Raw genomic sequence first — 15,432 nt, 5'->3', positions numbered from 1 at the left:
CCCAAGCCGGAATCGAACCTGGGACCCTGGAGCTGTGAGGCAATTGTGCTATCCACAATGCTACCGTGCTGCCAGCAATCCCGGGGGGGCCTCCGCACCCATCAGCGTCCCGATCATTGTGCCCGCATATCCGCAGCATCGGCCCCCTCCACTCCTTCTGGGAGACCCAGGATCCTCAAATTGTTTCTCCTTGACCTGTTCTCCAGGTCTCCAGGTCTGCTACCGGTCAGAATATTAAAGGATGAAGAGCCAAGGCAGGTAGATGGGGCCAATATTCAGTTGTCGGGATACGTAGGATTCTTAGTATCTATTCTGTCAAGCCCCCTCAGAGTTAGTTTCCCCCGACTTCCGGGTTGCGGCGATGCGGAGCTAAGCAGCGCGATTCGGCAGCTCCCGCGAAGACGGACTTTTGGGCCCGCTAACAGAGCCCCAATGGCACTTTTTAAAAAACCAACCCATGGGGAAGGAAGGAGAAAGGTCTAACCTGCATGGATCGGACCCGCAGCGAAACGGCGAAAAAAGCGGCCCTGGAGCAGCGGGAGAAGAAGGAAAAAAAAAGCAAAATGGCGGCCCCCACGGACAAAGAGGAGATGCAAGAGTTCATCAAGTGCTGCTTCGAGGAGCTGCGCAAGGAGATGGTGGCGCCTATGCTGGCAATGATTGAAAGACTTGGAGCAACCCAGAAAGCCCAAGAGGTGAAGATCCAGGAGATCCAGGAAAAAGTGAGTGAGAACGATGACGAGCTCGTGGCGGAGAGAGTGGAGCGGCACGAGGCGATGCACAAGACGTGGGCGGGAAGACTCGAAGACCTGGAGAACAGATCAAGTAGAAACAACTTGAGGATCCTGGGTCTCCCAGAAGGAGTGGAGGGGGCCGATGCTGCGGCATATGCGGGCACAATGGTCGGGACGCTGATGGGTGCGGAGGCCCCCCCGGGATTGCTGGAGCTGGATGGGGTGCACCGAGTGCTAGCGAGGAAGCCCAAGGCAAATGAGCCGCCAAGGGCGATGGTGGTGAGATTTCACCGGTTTACGGACAGAGAGAGGGTCCTGAAATGGGCCAAGAAGGAACGGAGAAGCAAGTGGGACAATGCGGAGATCAGAATATACCCGGACTGGAGCGCGGAGGTCGCTAAGCGGAGAGCGGGTTTCAACCGGGCCAAAGCGGTGCTGCATCGGAAAGGAGTGAAATTTGGAATGTTGCAGCCAGCGCGACTGTGGGTTACACATAATGGCCAACACCACTACTTCGAAACGCCCAAAGAGGCGTGGACCTTTATACTAGCTGAAAAGTTGGACTCTAATTGCGGGTTTGTGTGGGAGGGGGGTGTTTGAGGGTTGAAGTATGATGGTTGTTGTACATAGGGGGTCAACCACGCGCAGGAAATGCTATATGGGCTGGGGGAGAGGGACAAGGCCACGACAGGAGCTGCTCCGTGGGGGCGGGGCAGGCTCTGGAAAGCGCGGGGTTTTCTTTCCCGCGCGCGGCAAGAAAGGCGGGAAGGGGAACGAAGAAATGTACATTGATTGGGAGATTCCCACACGGGGGGGTCAAAGGGATGGCGGGGGAAGCCGGGGTCAGCAGGTGTCAGCTGACTTACGGGAGGGATATGGGGGGAGCAAAAAAGCTAGACGGGGATCTAGCGGGGGGGGGGGGGGCTGAAAAGGGTTGCTGCTGCACTGGCCGAAAGAGAACGGGACACAGAAGAGGTGGCTGGGACGGGGGTCCCCCGGCTGGAGGACTGGAGAGTGAGGGAGGCGCGGACAAGGGACTGGCCCAGAAAAGGAGATGGCTAGTCGGCGGTGGGGGTGGGGGGAGTGAGAGCCCCTCCAATCCGGCTGATAACGTGGAACGTGAGGGGCCTGAATGGGCCGGTGAAGCGGGCTCGAGTGTTCACGCACTTGAAGGGACTGAAGGCAGACGTGGCAATGCTCCAAGAGACACACCTGAAGGTGGCGGACCAGGTCAGGTTAAGAAAGGGATGGGTAGGACAGGTATTTCACTCGGGATTGGACACGAAAAATAGAGGGGTGGCAATTCTGGTGGGAAAGCATGTGTCATTTGAGGCCAAGACTATCGTAGCGGATAATGGAGGGAGATATGTGATGGTGAGTGGTAGGTTGCAAGGGACGTGGGTGGTGTTGGTAAATGTATACGCCCCGAACTGGGACGATGCTGGATTTATGAAGCGCATGTTGGGGCGCATTCCGGACCTGGAGGTAGGAGGACTGATAATGGGAGGGGACTTCAATACAGCACTGGACCCAGCACTGGGCCGCTCCAGATCAAGGACGGGAAGGAGGCCGGCGGCGGCCAAGGTGCTCAGGGGTTTTATGGATCAGATGGGGGAGTGGACCCATGGAGGTTTGCAAGACCGCAGGCCAGGGAATTTTCTTTTTTCTCCCACGTACATAAGGCTTACTCCCGGATAGATTTCTTTGTTCTGGGCAGGGCGCTCATCCCGAGAGTGGAGGGGACGGAGTATTCGGCCATAGCCGTTTCGGATCATGCCCGCACTGGGTGGAACTGGAGCTGGGAGAGGAGAGGGACCAACGCCCGCTGTGGCGGCTGGATGTGGGACTGCTGGCTGATGAGGTGGTGTGTGGGAAGGTGATGGGGTGTATTGAAAGGTACTTGGAGGCCAACGACAATGGGGAGGTGCGAGTGGGGGTGGTATGGGAGGCGTTGAAGGCGGTGATCAGGGGAGAGCTGATCTCCATCAGGGCTCATATGGAGAAGACAGAGGGAATGGAAAGGGAGAGGTTAGTGGGGGAGATCTTGCGAGTGGACAGGAGATACGCAGAGGCCCCGGAGGAAAGATTACTTGGGGAAAGGCGACGGCTCCAGACGGAGTTTGACCTACTGACCACGGGCAAGGCGGAGGTACAGTGGAGGAAGGCGCAAGGGGCGACCTACGAGTATGGGGAAAAGGCTAGTCGGATGCTGGCGCACCAGCTCCGTAAGAGGGCGGCAGCGAGGGAAATAGGGGGAATCAAAGATGGAAGGGGAGCCACTGTTCGAAGTGCAACGAAAATAAATAAGGTATTCAAGGCCTTCTATGAAGAGCTGTACAGATCCCAGCCCCCGGGGGGGGGAAGGGGGGATGAGGCGATTCCTGGACCAGCTGGGGTTCCCGAGGGTGGAGGAGCAGGAGGCGGTTGGTTTGGTGGCACCAATTGGGTTGGAGGAGTTGAGTAAGGGTTTGGGGAGCATGCAGGCGGGGAAGGCCCCAGGGCCGGACGGGTTCCCGGTGGAGTTCTATAGAAAATATGTGGACCTGCTGGCCCTGCTACTAGTGAGGACCTTCAACGAGGCAAGAGAGGAGGGAACCCTGCCCCAGACAATGTCGGAGGCGACAATCTCCTTGATTCTAAAGCGAGACAAGGATCCACTGCAATGTGGATCGTACAGGCCGATTTCGCTCCTTAATGTGGATGCTAAGCTATTGGCGAAAGTACTGGCCACTAGGATTGAGGACTGTGGCCCGGGGGTGATTCACGAGGACCAAACGGGATTCGTAAAGGGCAGGCAGTTAAATATCAATGTGCGGCGGCTCTTAAACGTGATAATGATGACATCGGAGGAGGGAGAGGCGGAGATAGTGGCAGCTATGGACGTGGAAAAAGCCTTTGACCAAGTAGAGTGGGAGTACCTCTGGGAGGTATTGCGCATGTTTGGGTTGGGGGGTAGGGTTTATTAGATGGGTTAAGCTCCTTTACAGCGCCCCGGTGGCGAGTGTAGTGACGAACCGGCAGAGGTCGGAGTACTTTCGGCTGTACCGAGGGACGAGGCAGGGGTTGTTTGCATTGGCGATCGAACCCTTGGCCATATCACTTAGGGAGTCTAAGAAATGGAGGGGGATAGTCCGCAGGGGAGAGGAGCATCAGGTATCGCTATATGCGGATGACCTGCTGCTATACGTGGCGGACCCAATGGAGGGGATGGTGGAGGTCATGCAGACTCTGAAGGAGTTTGGAGAGTTCTCGGGCTACAAGCTCAATGTAGAGAAGAGTGAGCTTTTTGTATTACAGGTAGGGGACCAAGAAAGAGGGATAGGGGACCTACCGCTGAGGAGGGCGGAGAGGAGTTTTCGGTATCTGGGGATCCAGATAGCCAGAAGTTGGGGGGCCCTACATAAACTGAATTTGACGAGTGTGGTGGAGCAAATGGACGAGGATTTTAAAAGATGGGACATGCTCCCGCTCTCGCTGGCGGGTAGGGTGTAGTCGGTCAAAATGGTGGTCCTTCCGAGGTTTTTGTTCGTGTTTCAGTGCCTCCCCATCGTGATCACCAAGGGCTTTTTCAAGAGAGTAGGTAGGAGTATTATGGGGTATGTGTGGGCAAATAAGACCCCGAGGGTTAGGAGAGGGTTCTTGGAACGCAGCAGGGACCGAGGAGGGTTGGCTTTGCCAAACCTAGGGAGTTACTACTGGGCAGCAAACGTGGCGATGATCCGCAAGTGGGTCATGGAGGGAGAGGGGGCGGCATGGAAGAGGATGGAGATGGTGTCCTGTAAAGGAACGAGCCTGGGGGCGCTGGTAACGGCACCGCTGCCGCTCTCGCCGACAAGATACACCACAAGCCCGGTGGTGGCGGCAACACTAAGGATCTGGGGCCAGTGGAGAAGGCACAGGGGTGCAATGGGAGCATCGGTGTGGTCCCAGATCAGGGGTAACCACCGGTTTGTCCCGGGGAAGATGGACGGGGGGTTCCAAGGCTGGCATCGGGCGGGGATAAGAAGAATGGGGGACCTGTTCATTGACGGGACATTTGCGAGCCTAGGGGCACTGGAGGAGAAATTTGAGTTACCCCCGGGAAATGCATTTAGATAAATGCAGGTGAGGGCTTTTGTGAGGCGACAGGTGAGGGAATTTCCGTTGCTCCCGGCACAAGAAGTTCAAGATAGAGTGATCTCGGGGGTATGGGTTGGGGAGGGCAAGGTGTCGGAAATACACCAAGAGATGAAAGATGAGGGGGAAGCGCTAGTAGAAGAATTGAAAGGTAAATGGGAGGAGGAGCTGGGGGAGGAGATTGAGGAAGGGCTATGGGCTGATGCCCTGGGTAGGGTTAATACCTCCTCCTCGTGTGCCAGGCTCAGTCTGATACAATTTAAGGTGGTTCACAGAGCGCATTTGACAAGGGAGAGGCTGAGTAGGTTCTTTGGGGTAGAGGATAGATGTGAAAGATGTTCAGGGAGCCCGGCGAACCATGTCCATATGTTTTGGTCATGCCCGGCATTGGAGGGGTTCTGGAGAGGTGTGGCGGGAGTAATATCCCAGGTGGTGAAAGTCCGGGTCAAGCCAAGCTGGGGACTAGCAATATTTGGAGTAGTGGATGAGCCGGGAGTGCAGGAGGCGAAAGAGCCCGGCATTCTCGTCTTTGCGTCCCTAGTAGCCCGGCGAAGGGTCTTGCTATTGTGGAAGGAGGCGAAGCCCCCTAGTCTGGAGGCCTGGATTAACGACATGGCGGGGTTCATAAAATTGGAGAGAATTAAGTTTGCTTTGAGAGGGTCTGCACAGGGGTTTTACAGGCAGTGGCAACCGTTCCTGGAATATCTCGCGGAGCGGGGGGGGGGGGACAAGAGATTGTTTGAGGGGATGGACGAGCGGGAGATAGCATGGAGGGTGGGGGGAAACGGTACGTGCGGCCAAGAGCCAGTGTATAAAGCTATGTAAATATCCCATCTTGCCATGTATATATCTTGCTCAGGGAGATTTTGCGTTATTTTGTTACCGGGGGGGGGGGGGTTTATTGTTTGTAAGGGGAAAAAATTGTGTTGTTAAAAAACCTTCATAAAAAATATTAAAAAAAAAAAAAGAGTTAGTTTCCCCTTGCAGGAGAATCCAAGACCAGAGGGCATAATCTCGGAGTGAGGGGTCGCCATTCAAGACAGCGATGAGGAGGAATTTCTACTCTCAGAGGGGAGTGAATCTGTGGAATTCTTTACCGCAGAGAGCTGTAGAGGCTGGGTCATTAAGTATGTTCAACGCTGAGAGTCAGATTTTTAATCAGTAAGGGAATCAAGGGTTATGGGGATAAGGCGGAAAAGTGGAGTTGGGGATTATATCAGAACAGTCGTGCTCTCATTGAATGGCGGAGCAGACTCGAGGGGCCGAATGACCTACCGGTGCTCTTGTGTCTTAAGGTCTTCAGGACCACGATGTAACCAAATGGTGGAAAAGGCTCGAGGGCTATTCCTGCTCCTACTTAATCTGCCAAGAGTCTGCAATCTTGCTCCGTGTCCCAAAAATGAATCAAATGAGATCAAGAGCATTTTGCCCGACCTTGTATCTGTGCCCTGTACAGGAACCGCTCCCTTTCTTATCGACCCCCACCATGGATCTTGTGGTGCAATAACCATCGCATTCCGTAGGGATTCTACTCGCCAGCTGTACCTATCATTATAATCATTGGTTCAGTTCCTACCAGATAGTTACCCAGTCCCTTTCTAGAAAGAAAATGGTGCTACTTTTACCGCTACAAACTATATTTCTGTCAAAATGTAACAGGAGTAGGCCATTCAGCCTCTCAACTCTGTCCTATCCCTCTATTAGATTATTGAGATCATCTGCTAGATCGTGGCTGATTGGTCCTTTGATACTCTTACCTCATGAAAACCTATTACCTCCAGCTTGGAAATGTCAGCATGCACAGTCTTTTTGTAGGGATGGGGGTGGTGGGGATTTGCACTGTGCAGGATGGTGGGTAGCCGGGATGGGGGGTTGCGGGGTAGTTGATTGGAGATGGGGTAGTGTGGTGCTCAATATTTCAAATAGTTTCTGAAAAGAACATGCTTCTTGGGTCACTGCCAGTGTGGGTTGGGCAAGACACACCCTCACCTTAGACAGAACGTTGTGGGTTCATAAGTCTCCTTGAACATGTAAACGAGGCAGACACTCCAGGTCAGTACCGAGAGATTGCTGCACTGTCAGGTGTGAGGTCTTTTAGATGTTAAACCAAGTCTTCTCTCAAGAGAATATAAAGGATCCCATGAAACTATGCAAAGAGGTACCGGAGAGTTACCCCTGGTGTCCTAGCCAATACTTAACATCACTGAAAACCGATACCTTGCCATGATACCCTTACTCTTTATGGGGACCTTGCGGTGTGCAATTAGCTGTCATGTTTCCTATTGGTATGAACGAGTCCTCACTTAAAAGTTGTGGTTGCATTCCTAAAAATTCTGACTTTAAGTGAAACAGCTTTAAGTGAATCATGGACTCCCATAGGAGTCAATGTTAAAGCTGAAGTTAGGTTCCTACGGATATTCTCCCCCAGCCAAAAATGTACAAGTTGAAAGTTCGGAGCAGCATGGTAGCACAGTGGTTCACACAATTGCTTCACAGCTCCAGGGTCCCAGGTTCGATTCCCAGCTTGGGTCACTGTCTGTTCTCCCCGTGTATGTGTGCGTTTCCTCCGGGTGCTCCGGTTTCCCCCCAAAGATGTGCAGGTTAGGTGGATTGGCCAGGCTAAATTGCCAATGGTGTCCAAAATTGCCCTTAGTGTTGGGTGGGGTTACTAGGTTATGGGGATAGGGTGGAGGTGTGGGCTTGGGTAGGGTGCTCTTTCCAAGAGCCAGTGCCGACTCGATGGGCCAAATGGCCTCCTTCTGCACTGTAAATTCTATGAAATCTACGAAATACTGTACCATACATGTGCAACACTGCGTACCTAGCTTTTAATAGTCTGTAGATTAAGATATATCACCAAGTATAAAATAAACATTATAGAAATTAAATTATTTTTTAAATTACAGTACAGGACCTGCTCACACCTCAGTACACGGTGCTTTTCGAGTTACCAGGAGACACTCTAGTGGCAGAAGCTGGACGGTGCAGTTAGCAGCTACCTGCACTGACAGAATGTCTGCCACTGAATGGAGTTCAAGACTGAGTGTGAGTTTCGGAACACAGCCAGCAGCCACTGAAGAATAAGTCCTGAGGACCCGGGTAAGAACAGAGGCCGGGGGGGGGAGGGCAAGAGCAGGTAAGGGCAGGAGTTGGCAAAGCCGGGAGAGAGACTGAGGGCGTGGGGTGGAAGCACTGCAGGAAATGTCCAGTGAGCAGGAGGGCCAGAGGAACGGAATCCATCTGCGGCAAACACCGTTGAAGTGAAACTAACATCATTAAACGGATATACTGGCACTATTTTATTTGTGACGTTAAGCGAAAACGTACCGCATTTTACAACAATGGCGGCACTTGAAAAGAAGTCCAGCACTCACTGTGAAATGCTTTGGGGTGTTCAGAGGTGACTGCCCTGCATATAATTGCAAATCCTTTGCTCTATGGTGTAGTGTCTTTCATGTTGTAGAGTGCAGCGTGGAACATACAGACATGTCAGCACCGTACCTGCTATCTCTTTCAGCATGCACAGAGAGGGAGACTCCAGTTTCACGATCTGATTCTTGGCCAGCGATTCAAAAATTCTGTAATTGGTGAATCCTGGTAATTCTCTCCCACGAGACTTCTCCGTGTACTCTGACACTTTATCGCTCATGATATCTTTAACTGCATCAACGCAAAAAAAAAAACCCACACACATTTACTACAAAAGGCCTGTATTTCAAAGTCCTGTGATTACATTTTTGTGTTTCTCAGGCTATCGTTGTCCAGTGCAGTTTAAGACCAGCTCACTGAGCCAGCCCCTAGTTCCCACTCCTGACTTTAACCCAACGACAATGTGTGCCCGCATCCACCAGGGGGAGACACACAGCAGCAGCGAGGTGGCAAAACCCCAGCCAAAGATACTAGTGTCTTCAGATTCAATCGGCAGCCATGGTTGGTTCATTCATGGTTGCAACCCGACGCAGAGGCACGGCTTCCTGGCTCAGATGAAAGTCAAAAGGTCCCATCGAAGAACAGCAGAGAGTTCTTCCGATGTCGGGTAAACCCAGCATCACTAAAACCTGATCATTCATCTCATTGCTCTTCATGGGAACTTATCTGCACACAAATTGGCTGTTCTTCCTACATTATTGAAGTGACTTCATCGAGAACGTAACTCATTGGCGGGAGTTTCTGAATAAATAAAAGGCGCTGTATTAATACAGGTTCGCGCAGAAAAACATTCATGCACTTGATCAAGCTTAATGCCCGATCGCAATGCTTCACGGAGGCTTCTGAAAGCTAAGTGAACACTTACACTCTGTCTGATCTGCATCAAGAAGGTCATGCCACTTTCCAAAACTCTTTCGGACCATGGTGTACAATTTCATATCATCATCATACTCCTTTGAATATTCTCCAATTGTCAAGCTGAATAGGTCTTCAGTGTAAGCTCGGATTTTCTGCAGTTCATTGGAAAGTTTAAGTTAGTCTTCAACTGAAACCTGACCACCAAACCCATACCAGCACCTTTCCCTTCCCCGCCAGCTTCTTCACAATGAAAAACAATGGATGACATGTCTCTACTTAGTGAAATGCAGACTCCCAGCTGTGAGGAAATTGCCTGCACGCTGCATTAGCCTGTGTAGTTACAAGGTGGTGTAGTGGTAATACCATTTGACTAGTAATGCAGAGATTCAGGCTAAAGCTCTGGGGGACAAGAGTTCAAATCCCACCATGGCAGCTGGGTGGAACTCAAATTCTATAAATAAATCTGGAATATATCACCAGTGATCATTGTCGTAAAAACACTTCTGGTTCTCTAATGTCTTTTAGGGAAGGAATTATGCCTTCCTTTTGAAAAAAATTTAGAGTACCCAATTCTTTTTTTTAAAAACCAATTAAGGGGCAATTTAGCACGGCCAATCCACCTATCCTGCACATCTTTGGGTTATGGGGGAAACCCACGCAGACACGAGGAGAATCATAAAATTTACAATGCAGATGGAGGCCGTTCGGCCCATCGAGTCTGCACCGGCACTTGGAAAGAGCACCCTACTTAAGCCCACACCTCCACCCTCTCCCCGTAACCCCACCCAACCTTTTTGGACTTAAGGGGCAATTTAGCACGGCCAATCCACCTCACCTGCATATCTTCGGATTGCGAGAGGAAACCGGGGCACCTGGAGTAAACCTACAGACACGGAGAGAACGTGCAGACTCCGCGCAGACCGTGACCCAAGCCGGGAATCAAACCTGGTACCCTGGAGCTGTGAAGCAACAGTGCTAACCACTGTGCTACCGTGCCACCAACCAATGGGCACTTACGTCAATGAGGAAAGGAATTCTATCCTCTTCATCATCGGGCACACCTGTTCCCAGCATTTCCAGTTCCCGACTAGTTTCAGCAATTTTGCACCGAACCTCTCTTTCGATTGTCGGCAGGGTTTTCTTCAAAGGGGAAAAAAATGTATAAATTGAAACCTTTGTTACTTCAAGCAAACAAACCCCTATTTGAATTGCAAAACTGCTTATACCCATTGCTTGAAAAAAAAAATGGCATCTTCCCAATCTTTACACTTCACCTTGATTTAGGATCGAAATGTCAACTCCCCGAGCCTTAAAGCTTTCATATTCCTGACGTGGGAATGAGCGATTAGTTTGGAATGATGAAGAAAAGAGCAGTGTGGTTCTCCCTCAGCATCACTTCTAAAACTTATTTGATCTTCACCTTCTTCCTTGGGCTCTCTCAACCAAACAGACAAGTTTGTTGTCTAAGTGTCAAACAGACATTTTCTATGTTCTAAGTGTTTAGACTCTTAGCCTTGTGAGGTGAAAACCGCTTTATGATTCCAATTGTGTTTAGCAGTTCACTTCGATGCTGTTGGACATTTTTCAATTCAATTTTGTCGGCTATATATTCGATGATCCACGGTGAAAGTAAATGACCTTCCTTGTCATGCAACTTTATGCTGCTGATAAGAAAACCCAAGTGACTTCCTTGCTTTTCCTCGAATAAATGTCACGGGATCATTTATAGCCATCCGAGCCAGACCTTGGTTTGATATAGGTGAACCCCCCTGGGCACTTCAGGCAACGTGGCACTCTCTCAGTACTGCACCCGCTGCCCATGGTCTGAACTGGAAGCCACCATTCTTTAGCTCAGAGGAGAGACTACGGCCAAGCTAACAAACAGAAGATTAGCGGAGAGAGAAAAAAGTAGGAGATTCCTGTCGTAAAATCAGAGGGAATAGGCCGAGGTTCTTTCTTCCTGGAAGGGGAGGCTGAGACATGGCTCAAAGGATGTCTTTAAAATTATAAAAAGGTTTGAATAGGGTAGAGAAGATGTTTCCACTCATGCGGGTAATTAAAGCTAGAGCTATCAATGAATGCTCGTCATCAATAAATCCAACACTGTCTCCTGTCAATGCAAGATGGCCACCGTTAGCCATCTCCCCTCGAGCTTTTGGCCTGCGCATGCGCAGAATGGGATGATGTCATTCCTCTGCTCCGTGATATGTTCCTGAGACCCATGCAGAAACCCATTTGATCACCTTATTCATGAAGTTAAACTCTTGAAGTGTACCAGATTGATTTCTACGTACAGTTCCACAAATCAAGTTAAGGCTATATATAGGCTTTATTTCGCTGCTTTACACAAGTTGTAAATCTCTGGCTAGAAACTCAACCTCTGCACAAATGTTTCAGTCTTCATAAAATATAATTTTTTTCAAAGTCATTTTCTTTTTTTTTTACTGTCTCCAAGGAAAAAGTGGCAGTCAATAAAGAGTTCCACTGTTTCTTTCCCCCCAGTTTTAGAAAATTTTCTTCCACCGTTACAAAAATACTTCTAAACCTGTACAGGTTTGGCCGCTGCCTGTTCTGTCACTCATAATGATGCAATGGAGTAAAACACTGGAACTGTACATGCACAGCATCTGCAACAAACATGGCCTAAATCCAATAGGGAAATCAGCAGGTACTTCTTTACCATGGGATTAATTAGAATGTGGAATGCGGTACCACAGGGAGCTCTTGCGGTAAATAACATGGATACATTTAAGCAGAAGCTAGATAGATATATGAAGAGGGAAAAGAGACATTGATAAGTTGATGAAGTAAGTAGGAGGAGGTTAATGTGGGGCAAAAACTCCCGTCAGGCTGAAATGTTCCATTTCTGCATCATAAATGTCTATGCACAAACACTACTTTGAACTCAGATTGCTTTACTACCAACAATGTCTGAGGTGTAGTTACTAATGAGAGATAAAGCAGAGGAGTTACTGACCCGGATCTGACTGACAAGTTCTGTGGTTAGTCTGGCAGCTACACATTGAACTGTTGCCATTTTTTCTTCCAAGAGGGTTCTGCTCGACAAGAGAAAAAAAGTGCAATGAACAAAGGCGTGACATCTCGATTTTTATGATCCACCAATGCGGGAAGATCGTTCCAAGCTCATGGAGCGTCAGAATAAACCCGGCTGCTGGGAGCCCAATCCTAAAATACAAACCGGGGCGTTAAAATGGGCTTCGCCTTAGGTCAGTGAGCTTGACACTCCATCCCGTCAACTCCTCACTCACCCCCCAGAGTTAAGATCGTGGCTCTGAAATTCCTGGGCTGTGTAAAGGACACCGGTTAATACTGGTACGTTTGCGCGGTCAGGAATTTCCGGTTTTCCTGGACATGAACCCAACCGAATCTTCGATTGGCCAAGCCCTCAAAGAGTGCCGGCAACCTGCAAATGTCAAGACTTCGTGCAGACTGAGCTCATTCCAGTGTTGCATGACTTCCAACTTCTAGCCCCAGAATGAGCACCCCCGAGTACAGTTCACTCGGATCAATCACTGTGGCACACGGAGATTAGTTGTGGGTATTTTCTTGGCTAGGTTCACTTAAAGTACTGCATTAAAGCTCTCACATTTTTCTGTGCAATACCTTGCCCTATATTTTTACACTAAATCTTCATCAAGGGAATCACTGAGGACTGAGGTCGCACAATGGATCAGATAACCGAGAGGAAGAGGGCGCCGTGAAGGTTCCTCGGTTAATCAGGCAACACCAGAGCAGAGTCAGACCATCTCAGGACCACCCAGGATCTGGCTCACTTGACATTCATTGCCTCAGCTCCATGGGTGAAGAATGGCCATTAAGATGAGGTCCTCGATCGAATCACAGAATTTACTGTGCAGAATGAGGCCATTCGGCCCATCCAGTCTGCACTGGCCCTTGGAAAGAGCACCCTACTGAAGCCCATACCTCCATCCTACCCCCGTAACCAAGTAACCCCACCTAACCTTTTTTTGGACACCAAGGGCAATTTAGCATGGCCAATCCACCTAACCTGCACATCTTTGGACTGCGGGAGGAAACCGGAGCACCCGGAGGAATCCCACGCACACACGGGGAGAACATGCAGACTCCGCACGGACAGTGATCAAAGTATGGAATTGAACCTGGGACCCGGGCACTGTAAAGCAACAGTGCTAACCCCTGCACTACCATGTCGTGATAAAAATGCTAACTTTATTTTACTGTTGTTTGAAGTTAAGTGGCTTTCTTTGTCTTGCCATTTCCCAACAGTGATTATTAGGCACCATAAAGCTTTTATGACGTAGCTGTGAGGGAAAGCTGGAATTTGGTGAACTATGAAAACGAAATGTCAAGCGACACTCACGCATTTTGGTGATTGTGCAGCGGGAATCTAAATTTCCCTGTAAAAATAAGTGTCCTACTGTCAAGAAGAAAAGCAGCCACGGTTGAATGCAGGAAACAAAATGGCTGACTGATCTACAGCTCCTGGGATCTCATGGGACATTACAAAATGGCTGCCCCATGTTTCTGAAATCTTAAAGGCCACCACAGTTTGCTATCAAATTATGCAATCGTTAATGATCAAAGTTTTACACATTTATTATTTAGTTAAAAATAATCTTCATAAAATCTGGTAGGACCATTGTTTGGAGTCTTCTGGGCAGACTTTTGGGGGTGGAGCTTCCAAAGCCCAACACATGGTGATCAATGTCGGAGAGCAGGGAACCCCTGGGTCACAGGTTCCTGCTTTCCCGGCGTGGATGTTGGTGGGATTCACTTGAGGAGCTATGTCTGGCGATGGGAGATCGAACATGGTCAAAGGCAGCAGTGTGCTTCATCTTTTTTCATTTCACACGCAGAATTTTAAAGGGCAGGTAGACTGCTCACGAGCCTTGAAGTGGATGGTGACCCTTGTAACCTGGAGGCCTAGCCGACCTTAATGCCCGAGCCTCGTTACCTTACATCTTCTTGCTGACTCACCCAAACCATTAACTAGTTGGGGGGTGGGAGAGTTGGGGGGGGGGGGGGGGGGGGGGGGGAACAGGAAGTCAGCCACAGCTGGTGGTAGAAGGGGTGGGATCCCAGGCTAAAGGTTTCTTTTTTGTGAGGCATTTTCTTGCCAACGACCCACCTCCCTGATGGTCTGACTTGACGAGGAAACCCTCAGGTCACTGCTGAAACAACGGGTCAGGGCCAGACGATGTCTTCACATTTAAAGGACATCGCAGCCTTACTGCAAATGCCCTGCTTCATAGAAGAGGTAATCATCAGGACTCAATAGATCAGAGGGAGGGAGATTGCTTTTCGACTTAACTACCCACCTCACCTGGTTTCCACTAGTCTGGAGAATTAAAATTGTGCCCAACTGGATTAATAGTGCCTTAAATTGGGGCATATAGTCACACGCAGGAAATTCTACAGCAGAGAAACACACGGTCAAGTAAATAACCAATGTTCCACTATAATTGAACCTTACCGGAAAAACTCATTCTGTTTGAAAAACGCCTTCTCCCTTTGCAACGCCTCTGCCAGGGTCAGTTGTTCATTAATGTCTTGCTGTCCGCGGCATTTGACAACCATGTAGCCTTTATTCAATGCAACAACCTCGTTCCTCATGATTTTAAGGATGCTTTCTTCTGTCCCCTTGTCGACCAGGTCTGGCTTTGTTAATATGCCTGGGGGTTCAAAGGTCAATGATAAGGCTTCACGGATGAACAAACGAGCCTCAGAATATCACAGTGCAGACATTGGTCGTTGGGCCTGCCTGCTCTATGAAAGTATTTTCGCTGCACAGCAGCTACCATGGCACATCTCACTCCTTTACGCTCTCTCCACACGCATCCTATTTCGCCTCATCCTATTCTTTAGCTGGGAACTGGAATAGTTCTCACAATGGGGATCCAACGTCCAATGAAATACTTCTAAGTTAGGTGCACTGTGGGTCACACATGTGAGGACATGGGGGACACCATCACCTCTAGTCACGTATTGCCATTAGTTGCAGAGGTTTGGGGAAAGAGCGTAACTGGCTGAAAGAGCCTGCACTGACACGATTGACATGCATCTCTGTGCCATTCTGATTCCACAAGAAGGGGTGAATTCGAGATGTAGAGATTCCAAATATTGGGTTTCTCTGTGCCCTCAGCTTTTCAGTTGGCAAGGGCACAAATGGCAGAGAGCAGACCTGCGGAAGCAAAAGCATACCCTACCTGTGAACCCGGAAGTGTTCCCCCGCACTCCCCCCACTCCTACTCCCAATCTCCCCCCCCCCCCGGGGGATCTGGGCCATGACACT

At 49.8% G+C, this 15,432-nt stretch overlaps 1 protein-coding gene across 2 annotated transcripts in view; it reads right to left on the bottom strand.

Annotated features, from left to right (window-relative positions):
• The window catches only part of LOC140427694 (interferon-induced GTP-binding protein Mx3-like), a 115,250-nt gene that overhangs the window by 6,794 nt on the left and 93,024 nt on the right, over positions 1–15,432 (bottom strand). For both annotated transcript variants that reach the window (XM_072513201.1, XM_072513202.1), the window contains 5 exons: positions 14,614–14,812; positions 12,115–12,193; positions 10,155–10,277; positions 9,145–9,289; positions 8,352–8,510 (listed from right to left, as the gene is read on the bottom strand). In XM_072513201.1, coding sequence (XP_072369302.1) covers positions 8,352–8,510; positions 9,145–9,289; positions 10,155–10,277; positions 12,115–12,193; positions 14,614–14,812 — 705 coding nt within the window. The remainder of the gene's footprint in view (positions 1–8,351; positions 8,511–9,144; positions 9,290–10,154; positions 10,278–12,114; positions 12,194–14,613; positions 14,813–15,432) is intronic.

Source organism: Scyliorhinus torazame, chromosome 8 (assembly GCF_047496885.1).
Source record: "Scyliorhinus torazame isolate Kashiwa2021f chromosome 8, sScyTor2.1, whole genome shotgun sequence".
NCBI lineage: Eukaryota > Metazoa > Chordata > Chondrichthyes > Carcharhiniformes > Scyliorhinidae > Scyliorhinus > Scyliorhinus torazame.
This window is presented reverse-complemented; position numbering and strand designations above follow the sequence as displayed.